This window comes from Lasiodiplodia theobromae (genome assembly GCF_012971845.1).
Source record: "Lasiodiplodia theobromae strain AM2As chromosome Unknown scaffold_4, whole genome shotgun sequence".
Classification (NCBI taxonomy): Eukaryota; Fungi; Ascomycota; class Dothideomycetes; order Botryosphaeriales; family Botryosphaeriaceae; genus Lasiodiplodia; species Lasiodiplodia theobromae.
In genome coordinates, this window is record NW_023336530.1 from 323453 (window position 1) to 340149 (window position 16697).

General features: G+C 53.7%; 4 protein-coding genes across 4 annotated transcripts; 1 reads left to right on the top strand and 3 right to left on the bottom strand.

Moving 5' to 3' along the window:
* Positions 1-798: 798 nt before the first annotated feature.
* LTHEOB_1518 (Sh3 domain-containing protein) lies at positions 799-6973 on the bottom strand (the record flags this gene model as incomplete). Its single annotated transcript, XM_035510228.1, has 2 exons — positions 799-1382; positions 1438-6973. 2 exons carry the CDS (start codon positions 6971-6973, stop codon positions 799-801), a joined length of 6120 nt encoding a protein of 2039 aa, XP_035366028.1.
* Positions 6974-7932: 959 nt separating this feature from the next.
* LTHEOB_1519 (NADH:flavin oxidoreductase NADH oxidase) lies at positions 7933-9045 on the bottom strand (the record flags this gene model as incomplete). The annotated part of the gene is made up of 1 exon (XM_035510229.1): positions 7933-9045. The coding sequence occupies one exon, from the start codon at positions 9043-9045 to the stop codon at positions 7933-7935; it is 1113 nt and encodes a 370-aa protein (XP_035366029.1).
* Positions 9046-10491: 1446 nt separating this feature from the next.
* LTHEOB_1520 (RNA interference and silencing protein) lies at positions 10492-13528 on the top strand (the record flags this gene model as incomplete). Its single annotated transcript, XM_035510231.1, has 7 exons — positions 10492-10558; positions 10621-10810; positions 10865-11544; positions 11599-11819; positions 11939-12394; positions 12443-13150; positions 13208-13528. 7 exons carry the CDS (start codon positions 10492-10494, stop codon positions 13526-13528), a joined length of 2643 nt encoding a protein of 880 aa, XP_035366030.1.
* Positions 13529-14184: 656 nt separating this feature from the next.
* Positions 14185-15410, bottom strand: LTHEOB_1521 (Deuterolysin metalloprotease; the record flags this gene model as incomplete). Its single annotated transcript, XM_035510232.1, has 4 exons — positions 14185-14210; positions 14264-14676; positions 14735-15146; positions 15197-15410. The coding sequence occupies 4 exons, from the start codon at positions 15408-15410 to the stop codon at positions 14185-14187; spliced, it is 1065 nt and encodes a 354-aa protein (XP_035366031.1).
* Positions 15411-16697: the final 1287 nt, after the last annotated feature.

Consider the following 16697-nt stretch of genomic DNA (forward strand, 5'->3'; position numbering starts at 1 on the left):
CGGGGCCTGCCGGAATCCGAGTTTAGCACTGCGGGAGCCAAGTTTTAGCACTGCCCAATCCGGCGTCCATGCTGGAAAGCTTGTCGCATACAAGGCGTCCCGCCCCATTGCTTGGTTATGACTGAACGGAAAAGAATATGCTAGTAGCAGAAAAAGAAAAGAAAGGGCGGTATTGCGCTTCTACTAGCGTGATGTAGTCGGTGCTCGCTCTATCGCTCGCGATGCCTCAAAGTCTTTCTTGAATCAGCACAAACTGGTATAAACAAAACATCACAACGCTTTGTGTCGCAGACAATGCAAAAAACACGAAGAACCAAAGTCTAACATTGTGCATGAATCCAGCCTTGCAGATAAAAACGACTTTTTGACCAGAAAAAGACATGGGTATAACTACAAGACCTCAAGCGTCGCAAGCCTCTCCAAGATCCCGACCCCAAATCGAGTCGATGTAACGCACATTTTGGACAAAAGAAAAGCCGAAGCTCCGAGGAAATTAGAGAAAGGAGCAACTCTTGTCCGCAGTAAGAGTATAGAGCGGAAACCAAACGGAAAATGAGTGCAACGGAAACACAAACAAAAAGATGAGACCCCCACCCGACCCTCCCATATGCTGGGTATTTCCTCGCCCGCGTATATACCCCACCGGCCACCCAGCATGTCCTTGCCTCCATCGTCCGATCCTTCCCTACCTGGTATAAGAAATCTGCCGCCGCGGGCGCGTGAAAGCGAAAGTGCAAAAGTGATTAGGCAAGTCGTAAACAAATCAGAAGAAAATGCAGGAAAAGACCGTCATCTTGCTCACTCCTCCGCCACGCTCTCCCCGAGCCTAAAGTTCTTGCTCGCCTTCTTGCCAATGTTCAGCATCGAAAATCGCTTCTTGACGTTACCCGTCATGCGGTCGCTGATGCTCTGGCTCTGCGACGACTCGCTCCGGCTGGTCTTGGGCCTCTCCATGCTCATGCTCCGCCGGCTGGTCCCGGTGCTCGAATCGTTGGTTGTTGTTCCGTGGAGGAAGCTCAATCGGTGGCTGAGCCCACCCTGCCCGTGGTCCTTGCTTCGGCTGCGCGTTGTCGCCGTGTCCGCGTCGTCCACATCTTCCCCGCTTATGCTATTCAACCTCTTGCCATCCATGAATGGCTGCGACACAGAGCCGCGCTTAAGGAATGTGAGGCTGAGACGGTTCTTCTCCTGCCGCGTGGCACGAGCGTCGGAAAGGGGCATCGTCATGTTCTGCTTTAGGAGCTGTGGTTGTTGAGGCGTAGGCGTTGTCGATGCCGCACGCGACTGCGAGTTGATCCAAGACGAAGTCTGCGAGTTCGGGAACGGCGAATGGCCAAAAGCGAACAATGCCTCCAGCTCGGGGGCATATGTTGTCTCGAACCCTGTTATACAAGTCAGATCAGAGTCGTCGAATGGCATGACATGATATCAACTTACGTGATGTGAGGTCTGCTGCCGTGGCTTGCTGGGCAGGCCTTGTGTATGCGGCCAAGCAACGCTTGACTGTCAAAGCATGATCCATGAGGGCTACCTTGAGAGCATTTTCCATTTGGCTCAGCTGAATTGGTGCGGGCTCTTCATCCTCATCAACGATGGACTCGGCTTGCTCAGGCTGTTGAGGGATAAGTTCGCGATATCTTGCCACCGTTGCCGGTGAGTTCGAATCGACCGAGAGCATCAGAGCCTCGGTAAGTTGCTGCAGAGCAGAATCCTCTCCGCTGGTGACACGTTTCTCCAGCGAAGCAAGTTCGGCCGTCTTCCTGAGTGTACGTTCAAGAGCACTCTGAACGGGGCTGAGGTCGACTTGCTCGATAGAGATGATCTCACTCCTCCGAAGAATAGTGGGGAACGGTTCGGCAGTCGTGTAGATCGTCTTGCGGATCGTCTGCTCCTTGAGGCTCGTGTCGCTCACGTGGCGTCTAGAAGTTGTCGAGAACTTGTTCGGCCGCGCGAGGACCAAATGCTCGCGGATCGCCTGGCCAACCTTCGGGCGCTGGTAGATCGGATGCGTCAAATCCTTCTGCGCACTGACAGAGTAGATCTGGAGATATTGGCCTTCTACGTCCTCCTCGTTGGAACCATTCGAAATCTGCGCAGAAGGATGCTGCTGTTGCAGGCGGTCTGTGAAAGTGGCACGGCTGTCCGTTGGTGAGCCCTCGAAGATGAACTGCTTGTCCCTTAGAGATACCGGGAAACCCATTCCCTTGTAGACGACCCGGAAGTAGCGTGGAATCTGGCGATCGCCCTTGTTGATGCTCTCATAAACAGTGGCCATAGCACGTTGCGTTCGTGCGAGCTTCGAGAAGTCGAAGATGTTGTTCTCGTATTGGGCAGCCAGTTCCTGGTAAGCATGAAGAGCGTTGTGCCATGACATCCCCTCTTCGTAGTGCTTAATCATCTCAAAGTACAGTTGCTCCTTCCTCTCGAATGCCGACTGCGCAGGGAACGGCGGGTCTTCCAGAGCAGGGACTGTTGTGTTTGAATCCCAGTCATAGAGTTCAGCATGAAGACGAAGCGCCAGACCGGCTTCTGTATGACTGCCCGATTCTTCCTGGATTTCAGCGAGCTGATGAACGTATCTGATGTAGATATCCTCCTTCTGCATGTCTTTGAGGAACTCCATCAGATGAAGCGTATCCATGATATGGAAGATCTCGCCAGAGTTCTCTCTTCCATGAACAGCAACCAGCAGGTCCAGAAGCTCGTCGATGGTGCCAATCAGATCCTTGACAGCATTGAAGAGAGGGTCCTCGGGGTCCTCGGCAAGAGGCTCGAAGAGATCGATGAGCTCGCTGATGAACAGCTTCTGAAGGATGCTTTCAGTGATTTCCTTGGACTTGAAGAGATGGTCGAGGCAATCAATCATCTCTGCCTGTATCAGAGCCAAATCGAACGAGAGCGTCCATTCACTGATGATCATAGTCTGCAAGACCTGAATTGCAACGCTGCGCAGACCTTGATGGACACTCAGGCAGAGCTCAACAATAGGCGCAACCAACCCAGGCACGTATTGGACCTGGTAGCCACCCATCTTCTCAAGGCCGTAGGCTTTACGATCCTCAGGTGTTGTCTCCCAACCAATGGTCTCCCAGCTCCTTCGCAGAAGCTCCGCACCCAGTTCACGGACGTCTCCGGCAATCTTCCAGACAGCACGGCGCTTCTGTTCGGGGAAAGTCTCCAGAGCCAGCGAGTCGCTACCCACAAGCTTCAGCAGGGCATCGAAGAACGACCGCCACAGTTCGGTGTTGAAATCATCCGCCTCGTCGGGATCCGGAAGGAATGAATCGATAAGAATGCTGCACACTTTCTCCAAGGCCTTCATCGTAGCTCGATGATGATAGATGTTCACACTTAGCCAAGAGCTAGGGAACGCTTCGCCATCCAAAAACGAAAGGAAAACCTGTAAGGTGTCAAACAAAAATGTGGCAAGTTCCGGTTTCGGTAGATCGGGAGTGATGTTGATGGGAAGATTCGTTATAGCTGCAAGAACTCCAAGTATCTCTACCAATGCCTCGTCAAACTCAGCCTCAGTCGTTGTAGGCTTCGACGGGAACGGATAGGACGATGGGAAGAGGAGCGACAAAGTATTCTTCTGAGATCTTGGGGTCGACGAAATCGCCATGTACGAGTCCACGAGTTTCGGTATGTAGTCTGCGGCTTCTGGGCCCAACTCATTGATCTGCGAAGCCACCACTGAGCAGCAAAGCCGGACTTGATCTTTCCACTGGGCAGTGACAGCCACCGTCTTTCCCCAGTGCGGTGCCAACCAGCGCACGGTGTTTTGGAGAAGGGTAGGCCGAGTCTCTGGGTCCTTAAAGGCCTCGATCTTGGAGAATTGGAGAATGAGGATCAGCTTGTAAAGGATGAGCTTGCCCGTGGCTTCGAAGCAGGAGTCGATAAAACTGCTCGCAAGCTCAAGAACTTCTTTTGACTCAAGGCACACCGTCAGCTCCGGAAGCCACTGGTGGATGTGTTGCACGAGCATGGTCTTGGTGCCCACAAGCGCCGCGGCTGAGTTGGACATCAGGTCTTCCAAGGACTTGAAGATCTTCTGCATGTCATTGACGAAGTTCGTCTGTCGGTTGGCAAGGCCAATACCTTCCTCCTTGTCTTTCTGTTGCTGCCGAGCTCTCATGATGAACTTGAAGATATGTGCTCCAACCTTGAATGTGGCACGAAGCTTCCGAGAGCTGTCCGGGTTTGTGGGTTTCGACAGCAGACGATTGAAGCTTCTGATCAGGGAGGCGGTGGCGAAAGGATAGTTGAACCGATTTTGAGCGTACTGATCGACGAGGGGAGAGAGGTTGAACCGGCGGTCGTAGACAATGCCCAATACAATGACCAAGGTGTTGAATACGAGATCTTCAATTTCGTCCGATCCGGCGTACTCTACCAAGACCTCGAACAGAGCATCCAAAACCTCGGGCAAAAGTTTGACGATTTCGATCTCCGGAACGAACATGAACCTCTTCAGCAGATCAGTGACGCCGTCTGCCTCCTGCTCTCTCCATTTAAGAAGCCCAAGAAGGTATGGATCCTGGGAGTACTTGGTGCTGCACAGGTAAGTCTTAACCTTCAGGGTAGCCATTGTGCCAGTTCCGCTTTCGTCCTTCTTTTGAGCGTTCCAAGGTAGAGCCAAGTAGGCGCCGCGTCCAGAGATCATGCTAGAAGTATACTCGTCGTACTTATACAGGGCCAAGGAATGGTCACCGTCGCGTACGAAAGCATCGTCCGTCCATAAAGGCATCCAGGAGAGGGCGAAGGGGAAGCCTGGCGCGTCTGCCACGCTCATCACCACATGGGATCCAGGAACATCTTCGGGAGCGATCGCAAAACGGATGGTGGTGCTCCAAGCCTCTCCCCTCTCGATTGCAGTGGTCCTCCAGGCTGTGTGTCCGGCACTGTTGCCTGATGGGAAAATGCAGTTTTCGATCCTTTCGCCTGTGGACTTTCGAACTTCAAGGGTGAGCTGGAGATTTGCCATGTTGCTCGATGTGCTCATCGTAACAGATCCGTTCTTCGGGTGGGAGAGGAAGCAGTTTCGCGGCAGAAAAGGTTCGCTCAGCGTGAGATAAATATCGCTCCGTGGCTTGGTTGGAGCGCCAGAAAATCCGATCTTCTTGGTCTGGGTGACATTGTGAAGTAACGTCGGTGTTTTCTGGATCAACGTCTCTGCGTCTGCGTGCGCGAAGCTCTTTACGTGAATCTGCAGCCGGTTCATGAAAGGATATTGCTTGTACCTGCCAGTCACACTCGGGCTGAGTTCTGTAATAAGCTCAGGCCAGGGGTCGGATTCTTCCGCGATCTCATCCAAAGGCTGGCTTGGTGTCCACAATGTGACTTCCTGTTCGATCTCTTGCGGATCTTTTGCGAGGTTTTCCAGATGCAATACGCCAATGGCAATGGCCCTCTTCACTGTCTTCCCCTCCTTAGGTGTTGTCGCGCGACCGTTCGCTCCCTGACCTTCGCTGGATGGCCTAGACACACTGGTGGTCGCGGCTTTCAATCCAGGGGGCTTCTCGCCAGGATCGGACTCCTTCCTCTTTGCCCCCCACATCAAACTGCGCCGGCCACCTCTGACGCTAGCAGAGTGTTGAAGCCCGCCTGGGGCGGGGCTTTGTGACATGTCGCGAGAGACGCTGGCGCTGTGTGTAGGGGTCGATGTTCGAACGGCTTCGTTTGTGAGGACTTTGATGACCAGGTACAAGCTTGTACCTGCACCTGCGCCCTCACCGAGATCATATGAGCTCAGATCGACAAAGAGGGATTTCATTCTCTCTTCAGCAACAGCTGCAACAACAGCCTCTGGAGTGTTCAGGTCCACGGAAAACACCTCGGACAAGGGGACTGCATCCGAGCCGGGGAGTTTGGCGCACAGAGACATGCAGAGCGTCGTTGGATGCTTGATATCGCCGGAGAAGTGTCGTAGCGTCACTGCAAGGTGGTGTGGAAGGTGTTCATCCATGGCCTGCACCGGTCGCTCGTCTAACAAGCTCATCATGGACTGCAGACGGGTAATTTCGATTGCGGAGTCCTCTGATGTCAGAATCCGGCCCTTCTGCGACGGGCTCCGTACGATGACTTCCCCCGACAGCATCTTGTTGCCACTCACGAGATCCCAGACGGTGGCTTCCCGCACCGCTTCCAACTCCTTTTTCGTCAGGACTTTGTGTAGCAGCTGTCTTCGTGACGAGTCGAGCTTTTGAACCAGTGTCGTCATCTTGTCTAATTTTCCATATCGCCTCCCCAACAAAAGCTCGTGGAGCTTTGTCGAATGCCATTCGCGTAAGCATGATGCGATTTCGTCGACCAGCGGCTCCGACAGTGACGTCGGCGTTTCGTCTCCTATCTTGAGCATCGGCACAGGGGCAGGTGGTCGGGGCGCGTTAGGATCTCTCGACGTCACCGAGACAGGCGAGAGTGGAAGGAAGAATCCAGGCGAGTATTCTCCGTTTGCTTTGGACGAACCGTGGCGCAGGAGAACGCTTTCGCGCTTCTTGTCGGATGGGGTCAGGGCCAGGCCGAGATTGTTGGTGACGGCAGGCTGGCTTCTGCCCGTCGCCGGGCTCGTCGAAGTGCTCTCATCGGGAGTGATAACACCGTTCACGGGTTGGTCGGAGTCGCTCCCCTGACTCTCGGTGCTGAGCAGTCCCTGGAAGTAGTCCTTGGGCCGGTCATCGGATTCGCCGCTCGGCCTGCCCTCGCCCAGGACTTCGCGGACCTCGACACAGCATCGCGGGAAGATACCAGAGAAAACGCGGGCTTCGAGGGTCTGGCCCTTGGACGAGGTCAGGCCGGCGAGCAGCGAGGGCGGGGCGACGAGATAGCCGCGGAACCAGGAACCATCCTTGCCACCTTGCTCTATGATATACAGTTCGTCGCCGATTTCGAGAGGCAGGTCGGCGGGCGAGGAGGGCTGAAAGGGAAATGTGCAGATTGCAAAAGCAATCCGCGGAAGGGGCCGCCAGGGCATGGCGCAGGTGTGCGGCGCTATATAGGATAGCGGGAGAAGAATTGCATAACGCGCGATACGAGCAGTCTAGGAAAGGCGAGCGGTCCGGGAGGAGGTGGTATGGGGCCGCGCGTGTGCGTTGGAGACGGAGCAGGATCGCGGCCGGCGTGAGAGCGCGAGCGTGAGTGCGGAGGCGCGGAGAGAGAGCGGAGGGGCGGCGAGATCGAGCGAGCGGCAGGCCGGGCAGGCGTGAGGAGGTCTGGCGTGCAGCGGAAGAATTGGAGTCGGGAGCGACAGCAGCTCGGTGGAGAGCGACGTGGTTGGTTCAGGAGCGTGAGAAGCGTGCTGGGATGCACGGCGCCGCGGGCTTGCAGCTGGGGTGTGCCCGACCGACCTGCACGACGCTCGCCCCCCAGAGGCCTCCCCCAACGGCGCCAAGTCTCCAGCTGAACGCGCCGGCCTGCTGCTCGTCCATGCACGTTGCGACAGCGGATCCGTCCCCAATTAAGATTATTTAACCATACAATTTCATCCTCGCCCACAAGCGTGCCAGCGCCGCCTCCCTGGGAGCGTTCGAAGGGGGACCCTGAGGCTGAGGCACGCAGCCCGGCGACCTGGCTGTTGCTGCCAGTGCCGGATCAACGCTCCAGCGTGAAACGCGTCCCTCGCGCGCGCTCCACCGCCCACCACGTGTGCGAAATCTCGCCTGTTCGCGATCGACAGTGAGCGACGGAGCCAAGCCCACAGCGCCAGGGGGCTCTACGACGCCTCCTTGAGTCAAGTGGTCCCGATGCCGCGCACCCCAGCACCGGCGCGTCGTCCTCCTCCCGTCCATTTCGCTTGTGCGCGCACCTCCCGTGTCACTGCGCCCACTACCTATATCGCTTTTCACTTTCGAGTCAGGAGGTCGGGGTGATTCGTGACATTTCTATTGCTCTACTCTATTCTGGGCCCAAGTCTGCCGGGTATCATTTCAATCCCTACTGCTCTGCCTCAAACTCCTTCGAGAACGGGTAATCGATGTATCCCTCGGCCGCCTTCGCCTTGTAGAACGTGTCCCGGTCGTACGGCGTCAGCTCGATGCCCTTCTTGATGCGGTATACAATGTCCGGCGTCGAGATGAAGTAGCGGCCAAACACGACACCCACATTGTACTCCTTGTACTCCTCGTCGACCAGTTTTGTGGCAGACGCCGGCTTCAGCCCACCAGCGATCAGCACGGGCTTCTCCTTACCCCAAGCTTCCAGCGCGAAATCCAGACGGTCTGAAGCCTCGATGTCGGCGTTGCCAGACACCCTGGATTCCACCAGATGGATGTAGGCAAGGTCCAGCTCCTTCAGCCCCTTGATGATGTGGGTGAACTGCGGAACAGGGTCCTCCATTCTCATACCCTGGAACGTGCTCCACGGACTCAATCTGATACCGGTCTTATCCGCCCCGACGGCCTGCGAAACGGCCTTTGAAACTTCCAGCGCAAAACGAGCCCGGTTCTCCACACTGCCTCCCCATCTATCCGTTCTCTTGTTGGACGTATCCTGGTTGAACTGGTCGATCAGGTAGCCATTAGCGCCGTGGATTTCAACGCCGTCGAATCCAGCCTTCTCCACGGCGTTCTTGGCGGCCTGCGCATAGTCCTGAATGTACGACACGATCTCCTCGTCGGTCAACGGACGCGGAGCGGGCGAGTCGTCGCTCATGGGAACGGCACTAGCGCTGACGAACTGGTCCTTCAGGCCCTCCTGCTCCAGGACTTGGGGGTTTGCGGCCCGGCCAAGCGCCCAGAGCTGGAGCCAGATCTTCGAGCCCTTAGCGTGAACCGCATCCGTGACCTTCTTCCAGCCGGTCACCTGCTCTTCGGTGTGAATGTGAGGCACGTTAGGATAACCGCCAGCTCGTGGCGAGATGATGGTGGCTTCAGAGATGAGAAGGGTCCCCGGCACAACGGCGCGCTGAGCGTAGTACTCGGCCACTACTGGCAACGGGACGTGGTTGTCGTCGGCACGGAACCGAGTAAGAGGAGCCATGGCAATGCGGTGCTCGAGCTGGGACGAGCCAACCTTAAAGGGCGTGAAGAGCTTGCTGTTGGCGGCCATAGCGAAGATCGTGGCTGTTTGCGGATGCAATGGAAAGTTACGGTTCCGTTGTTGATGGTGAAACAAGTCTTTGTGGCTTGCGGGAGTAGTGATGATTCGTTGAGTGATGGGAGGCAAATACCTAATCGAGGCCGGCAAGGACGAACTTATATGTGTGCGACGAGGCGTTTGTAATGTTTGACATGGCCTGCTGATTGATAATACACATAGGTTCGACGCCATTCTACTGCGGCACAACTCGGCACACTACGGGACACTGACTCTTTGAAAGCATGCCAGTAAGAGCCGGCCTACCAATGCGGTATGTGTATTAGAAGCACGCCATTGAACACCTCGGCTTTCCAAGTATATAGTAATCTGACACAGTAGTGCCGTCATAGTCGGCGCGAGGGCGTTGTGGCAGCTGCAGGGCTCGCGCGGAGTTAAACTCATCACGTCATCCGCCCTCGCCCCGGGCTGCCCCTGACGCCGAGGAATCGCAGAAACTCCGGCCCGCAACGCCACCCGAGCACTGCGTCCTGCTTGCGATCCAAGCAATACGCATTGTTGTCGTCTCAGACCCCGTGTCCTGCTTCAAATGCTGTTTCTTGTCTGGCACCAGTAGGACGCAGTCTTTCCGCCCAATCCGCACACCTGCACCCAGCCGGTGGTTGCGAGTGTCATTCCGCGCTAGAGGCATACAAACTTCGTATTTATTTGCTCTCCCGATTCATTCCCCGCACAAGCCTGAGTAGGTTTGCTGGGAATTCCGCGGCCGGCTCCATCGCTATCATTTGTTCGGAAACACCACCTATCATAACCCCGTGACAATAAAATCGGTATATCTCAATCATTCGTCCATTGTGCTATCATTGTAGTCTATTATTGGTTCCTTCAACCTGACATCATTGGTGGCCTCTGATTCCGCCTACATCCTATATGCCAATGGCTGAAAATTGTTGCCCGCGATGCCAAAGCAAGCTTCAGCTGAGGAACTGCAAACTTCAGCGAAGCAAAACCAGATTCTCTTGTGACTGCAAAGATGCTGAGAAAGAGGTAAGAGGACAAGTCTCCGTCTCACTACGCAGATGCCCATGTTGGGAAGTCGCCCAGAGCAGGCGTCGCGCCTACCAGATCTGGTGATGGCAAGAACGACGACCCTTCTAAAATGGAGCCCACTCGCTTCGTCCCACCAACACCCGTCAACTCCACTGCAACGCGGTCTACACCTGGGCCCACGTTGCGAACACTGCCCTTACATGATAATATCGAGCACCGAGTCAAGCAACGGCTTGACAACATCCGAGATGGACCAAAACCAATCCGGTGAAGGTTCATACACTCACCCAACCTCTCTTCTAGCGCACCGACCGCGTCAATTGCCCAACCAGATAGGCTTTCCTCCTGCAGTTGGCCACCTTCCCGCTGTGAGGCGAGCCGCACCAGTGTCCAATTTGGCCATCACCAATGAGAAGACACAAGCAATTCCACAAGTCCCTGCCGACATCAACTTACGCCAAAACCCTCCCCAAGAGTATGTCACTTCGAACAGCCTTCGGACGCAGTACGGTTCGGGTGGCCAACGCGTCCACGTAGCTACAAACTACGTCGAGATCAAAAAGGCTCCGTCGAAGCTCGTCGCCTACACCGTGACAGTCCAGTTCGCGGAAAATGGCGACTCAAGGTTCCCCCTGCTGTCCAAAGAACAACCGCAGCGTCGCCGAGAGCTTAGGCGGGTCTTCGAAAGCTTGAAGCATCTTCATCCGCTACATTCGCGGACGGACTGGTATGTGAAATTCTCGTCAAGCGCTACACCTGCATTGACTGACACTTGCTTCAGGTCGACGGACCTCACGAATGTTTGGTCTGTCAAGAAGTTGTTCGATGGTACAGAGCTCACAATATCCGACATCAAGTACTTCAAGTCGAACGGACATTCGGCCTCTGTGCCCCGGGTTACCTTCACCTTGGACGGAGAACTCGACCTGAGCCGCGGTCACCTGGATCTGATTGAGGCAAAAACCGCTGATGGTAGTACCGACGCCGGCATTAAAGCGCGGGCTCTTAATGGCATCGTCTCGACTTTCATGTTCCTTTCGACCTCGACGCCCATCACACAAATTGGTGCCAACCGGTTCTTTCTCACGGACGCATACGAAGATCTAGGCCCAGACTGCCCATTCTTCACTCTTCGCGGGTACCTTTCGTCAATTCGACCAGGCAACGATCGCATGCTTCTCAATATCAACACGACAACGTCGGCTTTCTTCAAGCCGGTTCTTGTTTCACAATTCTTCCGGATTATGCTCCAATCTGGCATGAAGGAGTGGATGATTAAAGGTCTCCTGAGGAAGCAGGTAGTCCGGATCACCTATGAGAGGCCTGTTCGTCCAGGAGCTTCGGTTGACATCAATGGGGAAGAGGCTCGGAGAAAACAAATTGCAGGTTTCGGAGAGGTTCCAGGGGAGCAAACTTTCCTATTGGATGGCAAAGAGACGACCGTATTCGATTACTTCAAAGGTAATTTCAGGAACTGTATGAAAGAGGCGTTCGAATATTGACCATTCCCAACAGATTCCCCTGGGTGTCCCCTCCGACGCAGCAGTACGATGCCCTGCGTTAATATCGGGGCGAACCGCCCGGGCAGAGAACAGTGGATTCCGGCGGAGTTTCTGGAGCTCGACTTTCCGCAGTTGTACAGAGCACTCCTTCCCTCTGCCTTCACCGACAGGATGATGAGCGTTGCTCTCCGCGGTCCGGCAGCAAATGCGAATCTCATCGTCAACGAGGGCCTGGTCCACCTCGGAATCAAGAGCGATCCCACTGATTCTGATCCGAGTACTTCGAAAAATTTGAGTCTGGCAAGGCCCAATTGATCTGGATAGTCGTGAAAGTAGTACTAACCATTCTGTAGGAGGAGATTGGCTTCGAGATTGACGATAAGCTTATCGATGTCCCGGCGCGTATCCTGGATGGACCAAAGCTTCAATATGCTGCTAGAAAAGGAAAGGCCCAGCCAGTGTCGCCGCAGTTTGCCAGCTGGAACCTGGTTGACCAACAGAAACGGAAACATTCCTTTGCGGTACCATCAGTTGTTCCTAGAATCGGAATACTCACACTGGGACAATCACGAGTAGATCCTCAACGACTAGCTCGAGAGCTCCGCAGGGTGCTGAAAGAACACGGTGTTGAGGTCACAAACGCATCACTGTGGCACAAGGTCGCAATGCCACGACCAGACCAAGAAGGCAGCTATGTCGCCTCAATGAAGGACATCATTCTCAACATTGAGGAGGGCATGAGAGAAAACGCCATAACCCTGGTCCTTCTTCCTAAGCAAGATGCAGACCTCTATGCGGCCCTGAAGACGGTATGCGATAGAATGGGCCTTAGGACCATTTGTTCCGTGCTGTCACAGAACAAACTATTTCAAACCGACCAGCCTCTCTCAAACATTGCTCTGAAGTTCTCGTTAAAGACAGGAGGTCGACCTCACCAGATCGCCGGTGGTATTCGCGCTTTGGGTAGCGATACCATGATCATCGGTGCGGACGTCACGCATCCATCTGCAGATGCACGTGCGCATTGCCCCTCGGTTGCTGCAGCTGTCGGAAGCTTCGATGAATTTGCAGTCAATTACACAGGCTCCATAAGGTTGCAAAAGAGCCGCCAAGAGATCATCGAAGACATTGGCGGAATGACGACCGAGCTCCTTAACTTGTATGGAGCCAAGAACAAGAAATTTCCTTCCAACATTGTGTACTACAGGGATGGAGTGGGCGAGACGCAATATGACGCCATCCGCAAAATGGAGATAACGTCGATCGAGCAAGCTTGGATGGATCTCAAGAAATCCGGCAAGCCTGCGAGTACCACGACAGTGAAGATTACCTGCATGGTTGTGGGCAAGAGACACCACACCAGGTTCTTCCCCAAGAGCCAAAAAGATGCAGACCGATCGAACAACGTGAAGCCGGGGTTGGTAGTGGATTCAGTGATTACCCACCCCTACTGCTTCGACTTCTATCTCCAATCACATGCTGCTGTCAAGGGAACAGCAAGGAGTGCCCATTACTTCTTGCTCCGCAACGACATGAAGCTCGATGCCAAGCAGCTTCAAGAATTGGTGAGTCTCGTTCGTAAGATTCTATGTGTAGTGCTTACTAACAGGTGCGGTCCTCAGACTCACGCTCTTTGCTACACGTACGGTACTGCCACCAAGGGCATATCATACTGCGCCCCTGCATATCTTGCAGACAAACTCTGTGAGCGCGGAAGGTATTACATTCGCGACTGGCTCCTCGGTCGCCCTGGCTTATCCTCAATGATCCCGCCGTACAGCAGGAGTATGGCGCCTACTGTCCAGGACCATGAACGGCTAGTAGCAAGGCGCTTGAACGTTTCCCGCCCGTTCAATATTTGGGAGACCGCTCAGAATGGAAGGTTCAAGGGAAGGATGAACCCTTGGCACCAGAACCTAGACGACAAGATGTTCTGGATTTGATCTGCATGCGGGCAACGATGGGACTTCGGTTGGATGATTTACGAGGTAATCACGGCTTTCATTCGACATATCGGTCCTTTTTTGGGGGGGTTTACATCGGGATAATGCAAAATGCTGAGTCCGTCATGACTGGATGCGGCAGAGAAGACTAATTTCAGGATTTTGCATTTACCTGAGCATTGAAACTCCTGCTTCATTCATCTTCGGAGATCCTAGCTAGCTTTAGGATTTTACTCATGGGCTTCATTTAATGGAATATGTGCTCCGGCGCCATGGTCATGTTGCTACCAAAGTTCTGTGAATTCTCAACACGGAGAGTTGCCGGGTTTTTCCCTCTCACTGATTTTGGCGAAGTCCAACGGAGCAGCTGCAAACTCCGATCTACACCCAGCCAAGAAAGATCCCCACCGAGGTGAGCACCAATAGTCACTTCAATCCTGTTTGTACCACCACGACCATCTACTGAGTAACGAGTCGAGAACCACAGCCTTTAGTATTGAACGCTATAATCCTTTTGTGTATAGTGTAAGAGGAAACCAAAAAGCATCAACACTGTCATCCCCCCACTCATCATCACGAATTTTGCAAAGCAGGACTGCTCCAACGACTTGAATGAACCTCAAGATACCAGTAGCAATACTACTCCAGAGATTCCACTAGGACTTGCAGTCAAGGTACGCAGCTATTCGCTCATCAGTACATTGACATGAAAAAAAAAGGTCTAAAAGAACATACCTTTTCCAAAGTACCTGTAGGACCCAGCATTGACTAGTGCTTTCCTGGCTGTCAACCCGAGACTTTTTTCGTATTCTTCGATGTCACGGGTGGTCGGAGGATCGTATACGCCCGGGAAGGAAGCGTGCTGAGCCACGAGAAAGCCAGCCATGTCCATTTTGGTGCAGGAGGATTCGTCGATAGGCTCGCTGTAGGCGAAAGCATGCCCACACAAGGTGATGTACGCCCGGCCGTCCCCGAATCTCGTCGTGTAGCCCATTTTATCGCCACCGCAGAGCTTGTCCATCTGGCTCGCGCAATCGACTTGAACAATGGGGCCGAATAATGCCAGGCAATCGTTCGATATGGCGATGAGGCGGTCGTGGACAAGGTCCAGGTCAGCCTCTTTGGAAGACTTGAAGTATCTCAGGAAGCTGTACATAGTTTGTCAGTGCTATCATCAAATGAAGCCGGCCAAATGCGTTTCCTTACAAGTGGTTCGAGGTTTTGTTCCAAGTCGCGTGAGCGCCAGCGTCTGCGTACAGAGAACAGCCTCCCAGAGCTTCCTCAATTTTCTTCTTCTGGTCATCATCACATCTTTCGCCGATTTTGGGGATGTCTTCCGGAGGATCGTCGCGCCGCTCAACCATTGCAGTCTCGACTCCACCGACAGTGATCTTGACTGGGTTGCTTTTGTACGATATGAAGCCGAAGCTTTCGGCATCCCAGATGGAACCAGCAGCCTCAGCAGTGAAGGTGCCGCCAGAAGAGAGGTCGTACATATCCGCTGCATCAAATTGGACGGAGAAAGACTGTCCAGCATGAATCTTGGTCAAATCGGTCGGAACGAGAGCGGCGATGGGCTTGGGGTCAACGATCATGCCACGGAATACCAGAGGAGTGCCTGTGAAGCCATGTCAGAGTAAGCATTGAACAGAAACAGGAGAGACCTACTGCCTGAATGCATGGTGACTTTTTGGACGGGACGCGGGTCGAAGAGGCTACCGGCGGTCACGAGAGCGACTTCGGACTCGCCGACGTTCTGGATGGTGACCTGCATGTTCGAGGTTCCGGTCGAGGTGAGCGTGACGTTGAGAGGAGATGAGAGCGGCATGCCAGTGGCCAAAGCCACAAGGGCCAGCAAGCACAGGTAAAAGAAAAACTTCATAATGAGCGTAGGAGAGCAGAACGAGTGACTTGGAGAGTGCGCTGTCGGCGTTCAGAAAGGTCGGTGTAGAGGAGAGGGAGGACCAGAAAGGACGAGGGTTTTTATAGGTATGCCGCTACCAAAAGTGACTGCCCGTCGCCCGGTGATACCGGAACTTCATTCTACCGGCACATGCGCGCTCGTGATGGAAAATCCGGCCAGTTCCATGATATTCGCCTCACTTCTGCTTCCTGTTGGCTCTGTCTGCTGGTGGCTAGCTGCTAGTCATCCACCGGTAGCATACAGATGCCGCGCTGCCTGCAGGTGCTCTATATAAGGAATCTGAAAGAATGCCGATTCGTGAATGCGGCTAGGGGCGCTATATACCACCATCAAGCAAGCTGTGCTGGACTCAGTAATGGGATGAAGCAAAAGCGCAAGTACCAATCGTGGTAGCAGTCTTGGGAAACCCAAGCAAGCAGGCAAGCCGTTGGCATGATGGCAAAGCATGCTCGGCGGGTCACGATGAATAATTCTGGACACCTTGCCCAGCTTGCTCAGAGAGTATCAACTGTAGATGTTCACCCGCATTGAAAGCCCTCCTTTGGCTATGTTCGTAGCAATTTTATCTACATCCTATCACTTAATCAAGTTAGCGAGAACAGAATAAGCCAATCAATCCGCAAGTTTGTTAGTGGAAACAGTATACTATTTTTCCTACTTTCTTCACTTAATTCCCACAATTATGCCATTTTGACTTTTCGTATGTTTTCTTTGCGCCGCGAAACACTCCACCCCACCCCTCGGCAAAGAAAACAAAAAGATAGAAAGGAATAAAGAACAAGACACGCTGTACTGTCGTCAACCGCTCCTAACTTTCACTAAGTCTATGCTATTGTGGATCAATCTAACCCATCTTCGGACCGCTCCGGACGGGTAAGTTGATTGGTGTTGAGATTGCTTACAGTTTCCATCACCGTTCCGATGCACAGGGGATTAGCTTACACAATCACCGCGGAGGTGTCCGGGGTGCAGCAGCAGAAGTAGAAGGTGCATTTGTAGTTTATGCTTAACGTAACCCTCTTCGCATACGCCAGGTATCGTTTTTCAAACATATAGCCCTGATTTGTATCCTCGCAAGGCCTCTTGCAGCACTTGCCTTGAGCGTTTGCTCACAATGTTCAGCCACCGTCAGCATTTGATCATGCTCTAGAATATAGTCTCAACTGACAATTACTACTGATGATACCGAGGCGATTAGGACTCTGTTCTACATTTTGATTTGCTGGCAGCGCGGGCGATTACGCC